This window comes from Puntigrus tetrazona, chromosome 11 (assembly GCF_018831695.1).
Source record: "Puntigrus tetrazona isolate hp1 chromosome 11, ASM1883169v1, whole genome shotgun sequence".
Lineage (NCBI taxonomy): Eukaryota > Metazoa > Chordata > Actinopteri > Cypriniformes > Cyprinidae > Puntigrus > Puntigrus tetrazona.
This window is the reverse complement of record NC_056709.1, coordinates 8709237-8729823: the sequence shown is the minus strand read 5'-3', so window position 1 is coordinate 8729823 and position 20587 is coordinate 8709237. Positions and strand designations below refer to the sequence as shown.

At 36.9% G+C, this 20587-nt stretch overlaps 2 protein-coding genes across 2 annotated transcripts; both read right to left on the bottom strand.

Moving 5' to 3' along the window:
• Nucleotides 1-265: 265 nt before the first annotated feature.
• On the bottom strand, nt 266-10386 carry zbtb40 (zinc finger and BTB domain containing 40). Its single transcript, XM_043251919.1, is given in 18 exon segments — nt 266-790; nt 1698-1924; nt 2014-2170; nt 2828-3042; nt 3129-3293; nt 3376-3582; nt 4419-4778; nt 4886-5045; nt 6058-6176; nt 6301-6496; nt 6593-6729; nt 6807-6978; nt 7162-7301; nt 7414-7606; nt 8395-8516; nt 8609-8874; nt 8876-9079; nt 10007-10386. Coding segments are annotated over 18 exon segments (3312 nt in total). The 5' UTR covers nt 10081-10386; the 3' UTR covers nt 266-592.
• Nucleotides 10387-11678: 1292 nt separating this feature from the next.
• Nucleotides 11679-20523, bottom strand: usp48 (ubiquitin specific peptidase 48). The gene is given in 35 exon segments (XM_043251940.1): nt 11679-11988; nt 12100-12126; nt 12225-12273; nt 12653-12778; nt 12855-12901; nt 12904-13036; nt 13108-13212; nt 13299-13405; nt 13481-13611; nt 14275-14385; nt 14489-14550; nt 14677-14799; nt 14913-15037; nt 15244-15309; nt 15405-15550; nt 15827-15941; nt 16025-16225; nt 16729-16749; nt 16752-16877; nt 16988-17060; nt 17062-17123; nt 17261-17440; nt 17756-17847; nt 17940-17970; nt 17973-18048; nt 18050-18064; nt 18153-18187; nt 18190-18260; nt 18374-18498; nt 18581-18624; nt 18627-18707; nt 18945-19086; nt 19348-19468; nt 19638-19772; nt 20190-20523. Coding segments are annotated over 34 exon segments (3126 nt in total). The 5' UTR covers nt 19772; nt 20190-20523; the 3' UTR covers nt 11679-11965.
• Between the last annotated feature and the right edge of the window lie 64 nt (nt 20524-20587).

Below are 20587 nucleotides of genomic sequence, written 5' to 3'. Positions count from 1 at the left end.
TATAACGACATACTTATTTATAATATTTACCCTGTACGCTTATACAAAGTAATTTTTTCTCAGGCAAACTTTCTCACTCTTTTTAAGATTGCAGTCATCACATTGTAGAAATAGAAACGAATCAAACCCACCCGGCCCGCTTAATAAAGGCATTTTAGCAGAAAAACAAAGTAATGCAATCATCTCAGTGCATGAAGCTTGATCAGAGGTAGAGAATGTGTTGGAAACAAATTCAAGTGGCTTTTCTCATTGAAAAATCTGGTTGTGATTTTTTGAACACGTTTAATAAATAAATAGTTCACAATGAAATAATTAAAAGAGATTCAGACTGCACTGAAGAGATCATCTTGCGCTATTTGTAACATTTGTTACGCTGAGCCTGAAAAAACTCTTCCAAGAGAGAAAAACAAATCAAGTGACCCAGAGACTAAAGCCTGTGTTCATTAAAAATCATATTCATTCACATACAATTTTTTTTTTTTACGTGATTGGTAAAATCACAAGGGATGAAGTCTTTTAGTACCATGTGTGTAATCCCACAGAAAAGAAACGTAAGCACTTGGTTTTAAAGACAAGCCATGCGATCCAGAGTTCACTGGCCCTCTTCACAGATGAGTGTGACGGTGCCGTTCAGTAGATCCTCCATGCTCACAGCCACGATCCCAGCGGCGCCGGCTGCTTCCTGCTGATCACCCAGAGCCACAAACACCTGTGACCCATCAGTCCGGGACGGGTCGAGGCTAAGCACTTGCTCTACCTCTTGACCGGCTGCATCCTCACACTGAATCACCTGGAAACGGTCACAAAGACGCAGTTCATTAAAACGAATCATTCATGTATACAAAAGTATTGGCATTTGGCATGTTTTATTTAATAGATATATCGAAGATGTCGAAGACATTTCTGGAAATGATACCGTTCTATATAAATTCTATAGCTACAAAAAATGATATAATGGTAAAAATGATTGTGCTAATGAAAACGCTTGTTTATTTGAATAATAATTATACATCAAGAATACTAAAATGCACAAAAATAAAAGAATATATTGTAATGATTACTGTAGTTGTAATTTTTAATGTACTACAAACATCATCTTTTTAAACAATACTTGCACTGTAGAATACATTTAATTTCACTTCTCACAAATAAATGCACAATTTCTGATATCCAAAAGGGATAGTTCACTCAAAAATGAAAGTTCTGCCGTTAAATGTCATTCCAGACCTCGTCGAGACACGAGTGAAGACACACATGTAATTATTTTTAATTAAATAAGATATTTTTCATTAAGGCAGCAATGCAGCTGACATTTTCAAAGTAGTAAGGACATAATAAAAATAGTCCATGTGACATCAGAGGTTTAGTCGTAATGCTATGAAAATACTTTCTGTGATAACAACAAAAATAGCGACTTTTTCACGAGAGTACCAGGATGCATTTTAATGATGACCTTACTAATTTCCCAGGCCTTGAACGTGTCAGTTGAATTCCTGTCTATGCGAGGACAGAAAGCTCTCAGATTTCATAAAAAAAAAAAAAAAACGTAATTCATGTTCTGAAGATGAACAGGTCTTCTGCGTCAGGAACGACATGAGGATTAATGACAGAATTCATATCCGGGTGAACTATCCCTTTGAAATGCTTAAATATGAGAGGTTTTTGGTTTGAGACATTAAGAGGGTTCAGCGTGTCACCGTTTGAGCACTGGAGGCCTGTGTCTGCGCTTCTTCTTGCATGACCTGCAGATGTTTAGACAGGAAGTGCTGCTGAAACTCAGGCTCTGAGGTGAAGTGTAGAGAGCAGACCATGCAGCTGAAGACAGAGCCGGTCTGACTCGCCTGACCGCTGCACATGTGCTGCTGTAGCTCCTGCTCGCTCGTCATAGTGCTGTCACAGTTCACACACTTCCACAAGCGCACTTCTGAACACACACACACACACAAGATCAGTACTAGTATACGGTAGATGTAAGTAACAGTAACAGCGGTAAGATCACTGGTCACCGCTCACCTGTGTGATTGGTTATCTGGTGTTTTAACAGACTATTTCGGTTGCTAAACGTCTTGTCACACTTCTCACACTGCAGCAGAGATTTGATGGCTTTGTTGCCCTGGGAAGAGTTCTCGGGGTGAGCCGTACGGTTGTGGTACCACAGACCAGAGAGCGTCTGGAACAGACATACACATAAAATCATCACTTTTTAATGTTTATTTTATATTTTAAAATGAATACAAATATTTAAAAAAAACTACAGATTTAGTATTGTAATTATATATTAAATATTAGATTATACAAATATTACTAAATATTAATATAAAATGAAAATCAACCACAATTTGATAATAATAATAATAATAATAAGCAAATCAGTATATTAAATTGATTTCTGACACTGAAGACTGGACTAATGTTGCTGAAAATTCAGCTTTGGATTACTGTAATAAATGACATTTTAAAATATATAAAAATAGAAAATTGTTATTTTAATTTGCAATAGTATTTCACAAAAGTACTATTTTTACTGCATTTTTAAACAAATAAGTTCGTTCGTTTTGTTGCTCCGGATAAATGCTTTTGCTAAATTCAAAAATATAAATTAAAGATATTATCACTGGGTATGATAATTTGTACCAAATGCAATAACATTTATTTATTTTAATGTGCAGTTTAAGTGTCTAAATACATTTTGGGTTCACTTTGCTCGTTTGTTTCATACATTGCCCTTTTAGGCAAATTGCACAAAAAGAGAGCTACGTTGTAACAACTTTCCGTCGTAAGAGAAATGCTCTTTTATCAATCAACAGATGAAGTGCGATATCCTTACCTGATAGGACTTTTTACACATCTTGCAGCTGTAAGGTTTGTTTCCGTCGTGAACGTTCATGTGTTTCTCCAGATTGGCTTCACTGTTGAAGATCTTGCTGCACTCCGGACACTGGTGCAGCTCTTTCGGGTGCACCTCCTGAATGTGCTGTCGGAGCTCGTCCAGAGATGAGAAACTCACTCTGCATTTCTGGCAGTCGTGTGGTTCGGTGATGTCTGACGAGGCAAATAACACGTCACTAGTATAGCTTGCGTTTATTATGAAGCGAAATGCATCATGTGACCGGTGTGGATGCGCTCACTATGAAAGTTTTGGAGATGGACGGAGAGCCCGTTGGCTTGTTTGAAGCCTTTGCCACATTCCCTGCAGACGTACGGTTTGTCCCCCGTGTGCGTGCGAACGTGACGAGTCAGTTCAATGGACTGAGCAAATGAGGCCGAGCAGTACTGACAGCAGTACATTTTACCTGCAAAGGCAGAAATTCGCCACGTTGGTTTCCTCATTTGTTATATACGATATACATGCAAAGAACGTCTGAAGCCTCCCACCCTCAGCGTGCTTCTTCTTGGTGTGGTATGAGAGAGCGGCAGCCACGGAAAAGCTCATGTCGCAGTGTTTGCAGTGGAAGGGTTTTTCTCCTGTGTGTAGACGCGTGTGGTTCTTCAGGGACGAGGTGGCGGCAAACTTGGCCCCGCACTCCTCGCACGCGTACGGCCTCTCCTCGAAATGTTCGGTGCGTTTATGATATAAAAGACCTGAAAGATATAAGCACTGAAGGCGTAAAACAATGCTGACAAGAGAGTAATTGGTGTCTATAGTCCATTTTGTTTTCACATTTCATAATTTCATACCAGCAAAGTTTTGTATATTTAATTAACACTTAATAAAATAATTAATAGTAATTATAATAATAACACTAACAATAATGCTACTAATTAAAGTGTATATTATTATTGTCGTTGATATTATTATCATAATTTTATTCAGAATTAATAACATAATATGTACAATATATGTTATGAATAACAATATAGTGCTTATTGCTTTAACATTTTAGCTTAATAATAATAATAATAATAATAGTTATAATTATTTTATAATCTAGTGCTGTCAAACAATTTTTTTGTTTGCATCATGTGTTCTGTCTATATTTATTACATATATAGAAATACACACACAGTTGCAGTATATATTTGGGAAATTATGCATGTATTTATATATATATATATATATATATATATATATATATATATATATATATATATATATATATATATATATATATATATATATTAATATATTTAATTTAATATATGGAAATACATGCATGTGTGTGTATTTATATATACATAACAAATATACACAGTATTATGAAACAAAACGTATTATGCAAACAAAAATAATTTTGGATCTTTGTAATATAAACATAAATACAATTTTTTTTTAAATTATTTACATTTAATGTACTTAGTGCTGTTGTTAATGAAAGTTAAATATCACTATAAATATTTGGTTACACTTTTAAATTTGGTTCAAGTATCCTTGTTGTAGTGTGATCATACATTTAAGTGCAGATAGAATCACTGCGTACCTGAAGAGTGTTTGAACGTTTTATCGCACATGTCACATGGTACTTGTTCTGTTTTCTTCCTTTTAGCCGGAGGGCCACCGTGGACGTCCATGCAGTGCTGGTGAAGGCTCTTGAGCGTCGGAAAGGCCATTGAACACTCTGAGCAGCGCTGCTCCTTCCCCGGAGCGAGGGCACAGCCTTTCTTATGCTTTATCAGACGACACTTAAAGTCAAACGTCTTACTGCACCACTCGCAGCGGTAGGACACGGGGACAGCCTTCCTTCTGCCTTTTGTTTTGGAGTCGTCTCCATCATCATCCTCGGAGTCTGCGGTAGATCCTTCCTGCTCGGCCTCACACTTGGCGGAATCTGGCAGAGGCCCTTTGTAGAATATGGATAAAATTAAGTTACGTTATTTTTCATCAGAAGTGATGGCAGACTGTTGTACAGCTTGGACAGAAATCTCAATGCGCTGAAGAGCCCTTCACCGGTATGTCTGAGGTCTTTCAGCTGTGGGAAGTTCTGCTGGTTGGCAGACAGCAGCTGGCACAGTGAACTGGCAAACTCTGAGTCACGACTCAAAACTCTCTCGACAGTCTGAAGAACTGACTCCAGCTCACCATCGGCTCTCCGACAGCTCTGGAGAAACTGGGACGCACAAAGTAATGTTATATAATGTTGTTTTTATTTTATATACTGCACATAGGCTCCTCTGCCACAAAATCTAAACTGTGCAGGAAACACCACAGAATGCAGGTGGTTTATTATTCTAATGTATTCTAATGTATAGTATGTTGAAAATGATAAAGCAAAGGTGCCTGAGTGAAAATGTGCATTTTAGACTAATACACTAATGACAAAATCACACTAGCATTCAAAAGTTTGTGATGAGTAAGTTTTGTTTTAATTATTTCTTATTTGGAAATAAATGAATCACTTTATTAAGCAAGGTCATATTGAAAAAAAGGTTACAAATGGTTTTCCATTTCATATAAATGCTGTTCTTTTGAACTTTAGATTTATCAAAAATCTGCAAAAAGGATTATAGTCCAACAAAATTATTAGGCTTATTTTCAAGCATTGCTAATAAGAAATGTTTCTTCACCACCAAAAGCTGAAAGGTCATCTTTTTCATTACAGGAAATGAAGTCTGGAGAAGAGCATTTAAAATAGACTATATACTTACTATATTTTACTTAACCTGTTATGTCTAAACTTTGTTTAATTAAAAATCTGTAATCCAACAGAATACAACACACATTACAAATTTAATAAACTGCACTATGTGCAATTTACTTATTTGCACGGGCTGTGTTTTTAATTGTTACCTTAATACATACACTAAGGTAGATTTTTATCCCTAATATAATGTTTATTATTTCATTTACTTAAAGTAATTTGTTCAGCAAATCACTATTTAATTAAAAAAACTATTTTATGTTTAGTTTTTCCTCTGTTGTGTGTGTGTGTGTGTGTGTGTGTGTGTGTGTGTGTGTGTATATATATATATATATATATATATATATATATATATATATATATATATATATATATATATATATATATATATATATATACACACACTGTTCCATATGTGTAGTATGTATGCAAATTAAGGCATATATTTAATATACTTCATATATTTTCTTCAACCTCCTACCTCAGCAAATTGCTCTGTCCCATAATCCATTGCATTCAAATCTTGTTCCAGTAGGGTAATGTCACTGACTGTTTCCAGAATGAGAGATTTGTGCCTGAAGAGCACATCTATGTCTTTAACTAAAAAAACAAAGCAAAGATATTTTGGTACACAGAGCAATGGGTCTAATTAAAGATACCTTTTGCAGATTTACACTTTTTAGAGAAGCAATATGTGTTGATTCAAAGTGTTTTTAATGCTCACTGGTTTGGAGAAGTTTTTGAGCGCCTGGTTTCTCCTTGACCTCCTGCATGAGGATCTGTAGCTTTGGGCTGTGTGTCTCTGTCCACAGCAGAATCCTCCAAACGGTCACCGCCTGCAGAGAACCATCCAGCGCTGCAGATATCAGCCTTCCAACCACCTCAGCGTCTCCTTCCTCTGCCAGAAGAGCTTTAACACACTGAATGGACGCAAATATATATATTTAAAAGCTGCTTCCTCACAAACAATACACTCTACAGTTCTAAAAAAACGATTAATAATGCAACACAGGTACCTCTCTCTCATTTGCATTCATATCTGGACCTATTTTAAGCATCTGTTCCATAAGCTGGAGGTCCAGTTTCAGCTCTACGAGTCTGTCCTGATACATTATCAACAAATCCATCCCACTTCTGTCTTCTGCTGTGTCACCTAAAAAAGAATAAGTCATCAGATATTAGACAGGGGGATTTGCTGAAAAAGATTATGTATTGTTGCCAAGCTCATACCCTTTGCGTCTTTCAGGGCCTGAAGAAGATGAAGCACATCTGAAGAGCTTTCCTTTACCTCATGGAGCAGCATCAGAAATGTTTCTTCACTTATGCTCATCTCTCTGAGCTTACATAACAGACCTTCCACCACCTCCACAGAGGAAGGAGCAGAACAGCACTGCAGCACTACCTTAGGAAGAACAGACACACAACTGTTTAAAAGTTTGGCATCAGTAAGATGTGTTGTTGTTATTGTTGTTGGAAATAAATTACTTTATTCAGCAATGATGCATTCATTAGTCAAAAGATTTCCATCCAAATAAAAACCTAACTAACCTCAAACTTTTTAATGGTCAGTAAAAGACAAATATACCTCTTTTTCCACTTCATTTGTACATCGGTTTACTGCGTTGGTCAAAAGCTCTGAGAGGTTGCTGACACTGGAGAGGTGATGAGATAGTTCTGATACATGAGCTAAAAGCCCGCTGGACCACCCATCTCCTGATGCAGGAGCTACAAGTAACAAGATTAGTCTGTTCAGCCTGAAATGTTTAGTCTTTTTAGTATCCCTTTAACACCCCATCATTCAAAACTTCACGCTTTCACTCAACCCAGGTCAGCTTACCTTCTGGCTCGGGACAGCTGCTGTTTCCCTGTTCCTCCAAAACTGATGCCCGCTCAGGATTTAAACATTTCAGCTGTTCTAACAATGTAAGGACTGTTTGAGCTGACAGGACTTTTTCTACTTTAACAAAATTTAGCAACCTCTGGTAAACCTCATCTGCTGATGGATCTCCTCTGAAGCTCTCCAATACAACCTGCAGAAGATCAGAAGTGAGATCTGAATAAAGTCCTAATTATTTCTTAAGATCATCAATATGTTTTAAAGGAATGGTTCATTCTAAAATGAAAATGTGTTGAATATTCATTTACCCTCTGGCCATCCAAAATGTAGAAGAGTTTGTTTCTTCATCGTTACAGATTTACAGAAAATTAAACATTATATGACTTGCTCACCAAGTGAATGGGTACCGTCAGAATGTCCAAACAATGCTAAATACATCACAGTAATCCAGAAATAATACACACAACTCCAGTTCATCAATTATGTCTAATAAAGTGAAAAAGCTGCATGTTTTAGATAAATTTATCATTGCAACAATTTTTAGCTTGTCGGGCTAAAATATGAGTCGTCTGATTATAATATTGCGTTCTCCAGTGACAAATGTGGAGATCAAACACTGTTTACATTAAAAAACTGTCCAAAACTTAATATGTTAGTGGATTTGAGGACAACAGGGTAAGTGCTGCTTTACCGTAGGTAAGTGTTATTACAAATTATTATGGCCATAAGGAATAGCATGATGTCAAAAATATTTAATGACGGATTTGTTGTTTGTTTACAAATATGCAACCTTTTACTTCTCAAGAGGTTAACTGATGGACTTTATCATCTGTTTGGACTCACTCGCTGCAGAGGATCTAGGGGTAAGCAAGTGATGCAACGCTACATTTACCTGTATTTGTAATGATGAATTTTTTGGGTGAACTGTTTATTAATAAAGTGAATTATTAATTACATGCAAATATTTTACTATTATTTTACCTGGCGCTCTTCGGTGGATACTGTATCCCACATCTCAAGAACCTTAACATACGACCGTCCATTCTGAAGGATTTTTGTGATACCAGCTTGATTTTGAGAGATCAACTCAACCGCACTGTCCTCTGAACATAGAAATAAACATAATTCATAGAAACTCTCTGTATAAGTGTTCTCAAACTGAAATTTCCACCATTAATTAGTCCGTTTTCTTTACCTTCAAAACTATTCTTGTCCCTTTTAAGTTCTTCCAGTTCAGACGGATGCTTAACGCACGGTTTATTAAGTTGAGCGTTCATCGACTCTGTCTCAGCTTCCACAGAAGTCTGCTTCATGAGGTCAGTGAGAATGTTCTTACAACCAACGGCCACATCAAACATCTGCAAGCTGTCTGCAGCGGCTATGAGTCGGGTGAAGTTGTGTTTACCGGGAGGCAGTTTGCCAGTGTACACCATGTCCAGAAGAGAAGAAAACTTGAGAGGACAGTAAATCTGTGTCGATGGAGATGCTGTCAGAACCCTCCAGAACAGACTTGAATAACATACTGGAGGCCGCCAGCACCAGCTTGTGAGCGGGGTGCGGGGTCCCGCCAACCAGGATGGAGCAGTCACAAAACTGTTTCTCTTTGCGTAAAGCATGCAGCTGCTGCATGAGCTGTCGGCTGTAGTTTGGGAGCTCCATCTTGAACCTGCAGAGGTGGGCAAGAAGAAATGCATCAAATATAAGCGAGTTAAAAGTGAGAAAATAACATGTCAGTGGGTTACGAAAAAACTATATTGTTTCTTGCTCCACTGACAGATATTTATTCTTGTATTAAGTCAGTATCTTAAGTTATTTTGCTTTGCAAGTAAACACGTCTTGATTTAAGAAGGCTTAGATGTTTTCAGCAAAAAACAAGTTTATGCTTAAAACAAAAAAAAGCATGGCCTGTGATAACCATTGCTGTCCCTACCATGCCGTATCATAAGAATATTGTCAAAGCAAATCATAACTTTATTTCTAATTTTTATTTTTGTTTTAACTTTCTTCTTAAATTCAATTCTATTTTAAATATAAATGCGATAAATATTGTATTATTTCCCCCCATAACCCAATCCAAAACAAGATTTATGGGCTGTTTATTATAGGGATTAGATTAAGCCAGGACTAGGCCTTCGTTAAACATTTAAGTAGTTTCTACAAGCATGATTTACAAAAAAGCATTACTTCAGTGAATCTTAAGACCAAACAATGTCAATAATGTATTATGTCAGTGCAAGCTTTTTTCAGTTTAGACAGCATTAACATTTATTTTAATCTAGGACTGGAGTCTAGGACTTGGTTTAAGCCTTGTCTGTGAAACCAGGGGTTAATGTTTTATGTTCTTTATGTATCTTGATTTTAGATTTTGTAAAGCAAAATATTAATTTCCATTATTATCTCTTATTCCCTTCTGAAATAAGTGAATTTCTTTTAGAAAACAAGACGTATTATCTTAAGTAATTTACCTTCTCAATAATTGCATCTTAGTTTAAGATTTGTAATGGGAAACAGAGAAAAAGCCATGGAAATTCTTCATTGTGCTCAAAGATGACCAAAAAAATGTATTTTAGAGTGAAATATACGTGTCCTGTACCTGAATAAAAGACCTCTTACAATAGAAGAGGTCCTTGACAGAAACCTATTCATCCAGTTCAGAATATGTTTCATAACATCTATGGTTATGTCATAACTGCTCTAAACGCGTCTGATTAATATGACAACTGAAACATAAGCAAAATTAAACCAAACACAAGTCATAAGGTGTTATTAAAACTGAAATGAACATATTTTAGCCTGTTTATCCCCAGCATAAGGAAACTGTAAAGATAAACGATGCACATGCACTGCGTGACATTTCAGTTTGGAGCTAACCTGACATGCTAACGTTATCTGATGCTAATATAAAAACAAAAACGGCAAAAAAACAGGCAAACATCACAATATTAGAGCCAAATGTCTGTGCCTCTTGTAATAAACTACAGCTACACACTTCCCCTTTACCTTTAAATTCAAATGATCCGGCTCTTTATTTAAACTCCTTCGAAGGACAACATTACGCTGCGCAATAAAGATTCGTCCCGAAACACTCCGACAGTGCGCATGCGCGTACAGATGAGCGAGCCACTACACAATACGCATGCGGGGCGTGATTTGCGGTCCCTGTTCATGCGCATGCGTATAACGAACAGCTGGTTTTCTGGAAGCTTTTGAAATGATGATTAGAAACAGACAAAACGCGCCTCCATGGACATCAATCTTGTAGTCACGTACAAGCGCCCAAAAACCTTTATGGACAAAAAAATGCAGGAATACCGTGTGTGTTTGTTTAAATAATTACTATTAATTCTATTAAAATACTCTTTATTGCATTTGAGCTGTCCTATTTGGTCTTTTACCTGTAGATAGCTTTACAGTTGTAAATCTCTCCAAAACATTATTTTTTAATTCTGTGTTAACCACTTGGGGACCAACAATAGGATTTTGTTTTGATAACGTTTATAGGCTACTGCAGGTGAACAGGGTGAAAAAAGATGCCAATTCTTTTTTATTGCAAGGCTATGAATAAATATTAGCCACTGTGTGTAAGCTGGGAACATTATTTTTTGTGTTGTCCATTAAGTATAAAATCTAAATATTTAATAAAAGCTACATTTTATGGGAGTTCAGTGTCTAAAAGCTTTTTATAACACGGGTATATATAACATGTACATATATATATATATATATATATATATATATATATGGTTTAAGATATTGACTGATTGGGCTAGATTTAATCCTACAACATATTTAATACAAATTATTCATATAAATGCTCTATAACGGTAAGATTTCTGTAAGAGTTCTACGTAAAAATGACACATCTGAAGATGTAAAAGAATATTTATTGCCCATATGAAAGAACATACAGAAAAGTTCACACAAATGCCTGCTTAATATTTCAAGTAGCAGAACATGTCTAAACTATTTAGCAATGCTGTAATATTTCCCACGTCTGGAAATGTGTCCTATTTATCCTCATCTTTCTAGACATCTCCCCACTGCTGTATTTCGATGAGGTTATTTACATTAACAAAACAAAGACTAAATATTTTTAATATTCAAGTTGCTCATGCATTCTTAAATATGTACGAGCTCTATTGCAGTGCCATCACAAGCTTCTTTTCAACAAAGGATTTACAGAGACTTACTGTTTTACACACAATATATGATCAGACCATAATCTCTGAACGTGACATTGCAACAAACAAGGAGGAATTCGATCTTCCTTGAAATGGAACGTCCTTTGAGGAAATCTCGACCCGTATTTTTCACAGTCATGGTAAGCACGACCACAAAATCTTGCAGAATGCATCAACATCTTTCAATATTAAAAGCCAGCATGATGTTTTAAAGCAAAAAAGACACTTTTGAAGTTGTTGCAACATTTCATTAACAAACAAACGAACAAAAAAAACAACCTAAAATTAAAAAAAAGATTTCATCCCAAGAATGAACATCTATGTGTAATTCAAGCTTTATCCTTGTTCAGACATTGTCAGCATTGTTCCACTCAGTGTCCTAACAGTCCAGTGCCTGGAGAAAAAAATGAAACAAATATGAATAATACTTCCTGATATAACATTTCTGGGTTCTTTTACAACCGTTTTAAATGCATGTCTGAAATGATCACAAAATTGCGCATACCTTTAAATCCTTCTTCAGGCATACAGACTAGAAAAAAAAAACTTGGCATCAAAAATGTGCATAAATAGACATTAAAAATGGGACATAATGATAAGAAATATTAAGTGGAAGTAAACAACACTAACCTTGATAAACATCATCCATTGCAGCATAATCAGCAATAGGTTCGTCAGCCTGTAGAAGGAAAAGCCCAAGTAAATTTACTAAAAGTCAAAAAGATTTTTTTCTTTAAAAGAAACACTGTTATTCAGAAAGGACACGAGATTAAATGTCACAACATTTATAACGCTATTTCAAATAAACGCTATTCTTTTGAACTTTCAATTTATTAAGAGATCTCACAAAAGTATACAAAAAAATAATATGCAGCACAGCTGTTTTGAACATTAATAATCAGAAATCAGCATCTCAGAATGACTTCCGAAGAAACATTTGACACTCAAGTCTGGAGTAATGATGCTGAAAATAATATTTCAAATACATGCAGCCTTGGTGACCAGAAGAGGTCACAGCCAGCGCATCAGCTCCCATCAAAAACACTTGAAAGTTGTACCTTAAGGCAAATGATGCTCTCGGGAATAACTCCAAGGCTTCCTAGTGTGGCGGAGTCGTCTGTTAAACAGCGCCCGTCTATGGAGAGGTTTTGGTCGAACGGAGCCACAGAGAATGCATGCATGATCTGTGGATGCAATCGTTCCAAATAAGATTCGTGCACATAAACAAGGAAATACTTAACTGTCACAGCAATAAAAGACCTGGATCTTGAGCTCTTTGAGTGTTTGGTTGGCGGAGACGATGAGGGCTTCTCTCCACGGAGTTTCCTGTGCCTCGTGCTCCTCCTGATGCCAGACTTGGACGCAGCGGTCACGGGGGCCACAGAGGCCACGGAAAGAGAGACGGTCTCATTCAACTTCTGCCGTTTGGCTCCTCCCTCAGACTGATTGAAAGAAAGAGGCATGAGACACAAACAGACAGTTGGAAAAGTGGATGGACAGTCTTTAAACGTACTTGACTGAAGTCTGGATCTTTCTCTCCATCCATCTTTGGCTCTTCTCTTTCATCCTCTACATCTGATCCACTCACACTGAACTCGGGGGCAGATTCTTTAATCATCTGCAAGAAACAGCACAGAGGAGTTGTTCCTGGTTGTACACTCGTAGTGGTTAGGGTTGAGGACACATGATCATGCGAAAACTCACCCTTTTCTTGTCAATGACTTTCCGAACGTACACCGTGGCCTGCGCGTACTCCCTCATGTCCCTCTGCTGCTGGAAAATGAAGCCCTCTCTGCATTCCCGACATAGATCTAAGAGCGCGACACACATCACATGAAACACCCGTCTGGAGAAACTCCTGGCTGAGGGTTGTCGGTTTAGCATACCTGGATGAGTCTGGTATTGCACATTGCCATTGTCTTGTGTTTTGTCATGAATCCGACATATGGAGATGGGCTGGTCCACCAGAAACATTCTGCTGATCACCTCCCATTCAGCAGGCCAGAGAAGAGCTATACTGTGACACAAACAATCAGACTTAAAAGTGCTCTTTATATAGATAGTTAACATTTTAATTTAATAGGTAAAGTGGATTGTTCAGTAAAGTTTGGGTTTAGTAAGATTTTTAAATGAAAGTAAGTCTCTTGTGCTTATTTTCAAACATTTATGTTGTTTTTTAATGATTCCTTTATGCTTCTTAAAGTAATAGTTCACCCAAAAAAGAAAATTGTGTCATCATTTACTCACTCTCAAGCAGCACTTGTATGAATTTCTTTGTTCTGCCCAAACAGAAAGACAGACATGCATTGATTGCATTTACTTCGATAGTATTTTTTTCCTGCTATGGAAGTCAATGATGACCCACAATAATCCGGTAACAAACTTTCTTCAAAATATTTCTTTGTGTTCGGCAGAACAAAGAAAGTCGTACAGGTTTGGAACAACTTGAGCGCGAGTAAACGATGACAGAATTTTCATTTTTGGGTGAACTTTTCCTTTCATTCTTTGATGAACAGGATGTTCAAAAGAACAGCATTTATATAAAACAGAACAACAATAAACGTCTTTATAATTACTTCAGATCAGTTTAATGCATCCGTGGGTATTTCTTTAAAAAAAAACTCTCTGACTTTAAACTTTTGAAGATGGTCATATGAGAGGTCAGGACTGAGTAACTCACTGTTGAGCGTCTCCTTGCAGCATGGAGTCATACGTGAACATGAAGCCTCCGTGAGGACAGAGCAGGATACTGTTCCCCACGTTGGACACTGGGTTGCTCTTTGCTGGCCTCCTGTGGTGATCAGGTATTACAGAAGATGTTACAATAATTTAGGACTATCAAAATGATGCATGTTTAAACCAAATAAAGTATTTGTAAATATTTTTTCCATTACCTGATAAATTTCCTCCATTCATCTACAAAGTAATGAGGTACAATGTACAGAATATCTGTTTCCTAAAACACGATACAAACCAAAGTCAGTGCACTAAAAAATAATAATGAACTACTGACATGTTCACCCTCTAACATCTACCTCTCCAACTCCAATATGAAATCCTTTATTTTGTAAAATGGCATCACCTGTGGCCATTTCTGCAGGGTGGGCCGATTCTTCTCCTGGAAGAGGTTGAGAAGGGAGCTCTTCTGTTCATTTGCCATCATTCTGTTCAAAGCTTCATTTTCTTTACCTTCTCTTTCCAGCCTCTGAAAGACATGGTCACTCTTAAAAACGAGCCCAGAAATGCAGCTCACAAGGTTATGAGTGTCCACTACACCTTTCACCAAATGAGAAATGTGCTCAATTATTAACTTATTACCATGCACTGCTGACAGGATTCATGATTTTGCGGGAATTCTGGTGCTTTGGGGAAATACACCCGCAGTTTGTTCCACACCTCTGCAGAAACCAGCCTTCTGTCATTCTCTATTATACTCAGGCCACCTATGGGAGAAAGAGACAATTACATAAATCAACCTTAATTAATTTCAAATAATTAAATATTCATTCATGTGGAATTCACAAAAAATGTTAATTTAATGACAACAATTCTGTGCATCACTAAAACCATCATTGAACAGGATAGATACCGCTAAATATAGAAAGTTTTTAAATTTGAAAAAGTGAAAAGTTTAGTTTTATCCACAAACCGTGATAGCAGAGAATGTCTTCATTAAAGTTTTTCATCTCTTCACCATCGCCCTCTTCATTATCTCCTTAACTCCATCAGCTAGCAAAATGAAAAAAAAAGAGAATAAACATCTAAAAGGCAAGAGCAAAAGCAACAGACAGCATCTGGAGGTCCCAGTACCTTTAGATCCTGCGCTGCTGCTTTTCTCTCCGTTAATTTTGTTGTTGTTGTGTTTGGTTTCTTCCTCGTCTTCCTCTAGCTGGTCTAATGCCAATTGTCTCCAGCTCCTTAGAGAAGCCTTACCAATCCAGAAACCTGATTCATCACTAAATACAGCCAATATAAACATCAGATCAGCTTCATCAAACATCTAACGAACTGCATTACCAGGGTTATTATAATTAACTAAAACCATTTATAAAATATTTAATTAATTTGATAAAAACACGAAATAAAAAAGACACAAAATTGCTAAAACTTTCAAATTAAAAATGGAAAATATACAAATAAAACCAAATATAAAACAATAAAGACTAACAGAATGTCGATGATACTTAATAACCGTGGAGTAAAAGCGATTCAGGGTAAAGCAGCACTCATACCTTTTTAAAGGAGCTTTGGCAAGATTCATGACCTCTCTGTAATCTTCATTCAGCTGGTTTTTCAGTCTGATCACCCGACATCGCTGAGTGACACAGTCTCTGCAGAGCGATGACTCTAAATACCACCCCAAGATGAATGAATATATGTATAAAACACAGTAATGAACAATTAAGTGATTTGACAAAAGAAAGTCTTACGGTCTAGTCTAGATATTACTCCATAGCGGCCAAAAAGGAGGTCAGCGGCCTTCGAGGATATTCTTTTGACCTCGCCAATGTTGTCTGGGTGCAGTTTGCCATGGGAACACAAGAACTGGCTGTTGTCAATTTCTTTGATGGCCGTGGAGTCATCAAGCCATTTCTTGAGCCACTCCAAAGGCACAAACTCATACGGTTGACCTAGAAGCACAAAAAGAGCCCAAAGCATTAATTTCTTCTAGGAAACTGATGCTTTCATATTAATACAAAAGCCATTAAACTGGTTGCACTGTTATTCAGAAGTTTGGGGTTGTTTTTACTTAGCAATGAGGCATTAAATTACATTTATTTTAAATGTTACAAAAGAATTATACAAAAGAACTATATACTTATGATCTTTTGAACTTTCTAATTATTGAGGATTCCTGAAAAAATGCATCACAAAAATATGAAGCAACGCAACTGTTTCCAATGTTTATAATCAGGATATTAGAATGATTTGTAAAAGATCACATGATAATGAAGACTGCAGAAATAAACTACTTGGATCAGATAAACACAGGTTAAAAACATAAAAAAAAAAAAATCTTATCAATCCCAAACTTCTGAATGGTAGTGTAAATATAATTATGTTCAAGACTGAAAAAGGGAGATTTAACAGTTCATATTAGTTGAGAAACTAATGCACGGGGCATTTTACGGACCGTCTTCTGCAGGTAACAATTGTAGAGCTCCTTCACCTCCTCATGTTTGGCTTTGCCTTTGTCAACACTCTGCTTTCGCATGTCTGCCATTTCATTGCACCACTCCTCAAACTTCTTGTTGTCCTGGTCAACCAGCTTCTGGAGAAAAACTACAACCAAACAAATACATCTTAGGTATGTACTGGTGAAGGATACCGCTTACAAAAAAACAGTGTAATAATAGGAAAATATACCCCTCCATATTCTCAGTCAGGATTACCTGGTACTTCAACGATAGTTTCTGTTTGGTCAATCTCTTCCGTCTGCTGTTTGTACACTAACATGTATGCGCTTTCTCGAACAGTGATAGCCTTTGCTACATTTTGGCTTTCGGGTTTGAGACTTGGCAGTCTCGGCTACAAGGCGAAGAAGAATAACCACTTAAGTGCACTTTTGTATTTTCATGCTTTAAGAACTTTAAAAGCAACTGCACTAACAAGTAGCTACAACAAATAGGCATCATTTAAAGTAAACTGTCCAAACGTGTTATTACCGATGTCTTCCTCGATTCCCAGCTGAAGTTTCTTGCCCTCCATTTTCTCGATCTCCTCATCATTGAATTTGTACCAATCGTTGGTGTGGGCGTCTCTTACATGAGCGATGTAGTGGCCAGAATATGCGCTCACGCCACGATGAATCAACACCGCACTGAGCTCGTAAGTACACTTCTCTTCTGAATTAAAAAACAAACCAAAAAAATTACAATTTCATAACAAAAAATACTGGAAAATGTATCATGGTTGTCACAAAAAGAGTATTAAGCAGCTATTTTCAGTCAATAAGAAATTTTCTTGAGCAGCAAATCACTAGAATGATTTCTTAAGGATCATGTGACACACAAAAGAAAAATGTACTGATGTAATTTCATGTCATATTCAAACAGTGATCTGGTAAATTCTATTGGTTTTTCACAATATTAATGTTTTTACTGTACTTTTACAATAAAAGTGTTTTAAACTGCAGTGTACATACTAAATGCACAAAATACCTTTTCCTTCCAAAAATGGCCCCATGTCAAGAACTTCTGGAAAACTAATGAAGGTGTTGAGTTTCTTCTTATGACCACTTTGCCTATAAAAGCATAGGAAAACAGAAACAAATGATTAAAATTGTCTAGAAAACATTTAGTAACAGATCTGTTAAGTGACAAATTACGACACTCACCTATCAAAACAAAACGCATGAGCTGAAAATTAAGTGTGCGGGAAGACTCTGGAGCTTGATCCGACGGGTGGCGTTCTGTTTACTCTGACAGGTCTCACAATAGTAGCGATTATCACCGGCCCAGCTTCTCCTCCTAAACAGCACGAGGAACAATACATTGAGCCCTCAATATCTGATCGACACTATGACATATGTCAGGCACATAAATTTGAGAAAATCACCTTAAGAAACTCCGTAACACACTCTGTGAGGTTTTGTGCCCTTGAATGTTTAACTCCAGCTCATAAAATCGTGATGGTAGAGGAGACTCACGTCCACATTTGTTGCATCTGGCATAACACACAAAAACAAGCATTAATTACTACATTATAACGTATTAAGTTCAAAGCGAGAGTAATAAATGCCTGCATCTGAAAATAGCGCTTTGTTTAGAGTAACTTACACTGTAACATAAGAGAACTGCCCACAAAACTGCTGCTGAATGACATTTTGGAGATTTGGGTCCTTCTGCTTTGAAAGCGTGTCTTCGAGAAGTGAGAGGAAGAGTTTGGAGAATTCCTGAGCATCCTAAAAATGAAAGAACACCGCATTTTGAGCCTTCCCATGAACCACATGGCACTCCGACATGCTTCAGCCTGTGCTGAACTACCTGCTGTTGTCCTGTGTCGAGCCCAAGAGCCTTAACCAGCCCGAAGGGTCGATATACTGCCTGTTACTGTTCTGTAGCAAAGCAAACAGATACTGAAGATGTTCACATATCGTCCGTGGTTCATAATCTGCAGAAAAATAAGAAAAATCATTTTAAATTATTGGGACTTTTCCATGCATTTAATGCATATATAACACATATACACTTATTCCACCCTTGCACTGAATTGAATTGCACCCTTTTGCTTAGCTTCAAAGTATCTCCAGTTAGAGTTATTAAATGAAAATAGTCACTACAATGAATGAAGTTTAGCATGTTGACAATAAAATCACGCAGGCTTTAAAAGAAAGACCCTAGAGCTCACCTGAATCTGTGTTGTGCCCTTCTGCTCTGGAATTCTGAAATCGATATAAGGCTCTACGAAGCTCCAGATTGTGGAACCACACCTGGAGAAAAGTGTTCACGTAACATGTGGCACCAAGATTCGTCAAGCCCACAAATGTGTTCTGCAAAAAAGACAGCGGTTACATAAATGTTGAGTGATAAAGGCATTTGAGGACCCTTGCATTCTAGTTTCGCTATTGTTAATGAAAACTATGACTATATAAAATACCACTTTCCGTATTTGAATTAAAGCTATTAAAAAAATAATTTTAAATGAGCAATGTTGCCTTGGCAGCTAACTAAAACAAATAAGTTTAAACCTAAGTGCTAAAATTACTAACAATTTCTTATATTATTCAATTACTATATATTATTCAGTGCACCTTATCTCGTCTTTCAGAATTTGGGTCATCGATGTTGTGGAAGGCATTTTCATCAATTTCTCCTAACCATGATTGTTCCCCAATACCGACTAGACAGTTGGGATTTCCTTTACAGTTCCTCCTGTGTGGCAGCAAAAATGAAAAGACAGGGATGTGATTATAACAATCTGCACACATGAACATTTTCACAGTTGTTTCTTTAATCGGAATTACAGTTAATGCACTTAACACCATGGACAGACTTAAACAAAGAGAACAGTAAACACAGAACACTATCGCCATTACATTACCTGCATGTCCCCCTTTTGCACGCTGTCACTGCTATCCTATAAGCTAACTCTATATGTTCGTGTGTGATGTCCTCTGGTTTAACTGTCTCTGCCCACCGCCAAGCAGCTTTTTCCAGCTGCAACCGAGGAGCCATTCTGCACAAAGAAAAGCACTTTAGAGTTATACAAAACACAGACATGTACATACACCCTAAAAACAGAAAATATAACAAACACACACTTTTAGAGAGTTACGCAGAGACTGCATTCTGCACACAGCAATAAATAATTTAAAAAAACAAACATCTTACACAGAAAATCACATCTCACACACACTTGACAGATGCACACATCTAAGTGATGCACAGGCCTTGCATCACTGGTCCAGCATGCACAATACTTTAGATTTTACCCCATACATCAGAAAAACACCCTCATGACAGCTAATTTATTTTGACAAGCAAACAACTGGCAAGCACAGCAAATAATATTCAAGAAGCACCACTGAGTCCTAATTAGCACATACATTTTTGATTATCCCATCAACATAATTCAGTTTAGCCTAAAACATACCGTCAAAAATAAATACTCCGGTTTACGGGCTCAACACAGCTGTACTGTTTTATAAATCTTTAGTAAACACAATAATATTGAATGTTTTCATCGAGGCTGCTAAAGCTGCGCAGTTAGCATGCTAGCAGCTAGCTCTTGACTTATTTTCATTAAATACATGCACCTGGCGTGAATTTACCAAGAGATTCTTGACTGTGAAGATGCTTTCATAAATATAGGAATTTTAAATCACACTTTATTGATGGTACGTTTGTATTTAGCGCCCTTGCGTCAGCTTTTATATAAATATTTTTGTCCCTTCGTCAGTTTCAAACTTCTATGAGACGTACGTACTTACGCGTGACGTAATGACGGCGTCTGACGTCAGTACGTCAGCGGGTTGCTCAATGTCGCGCTGT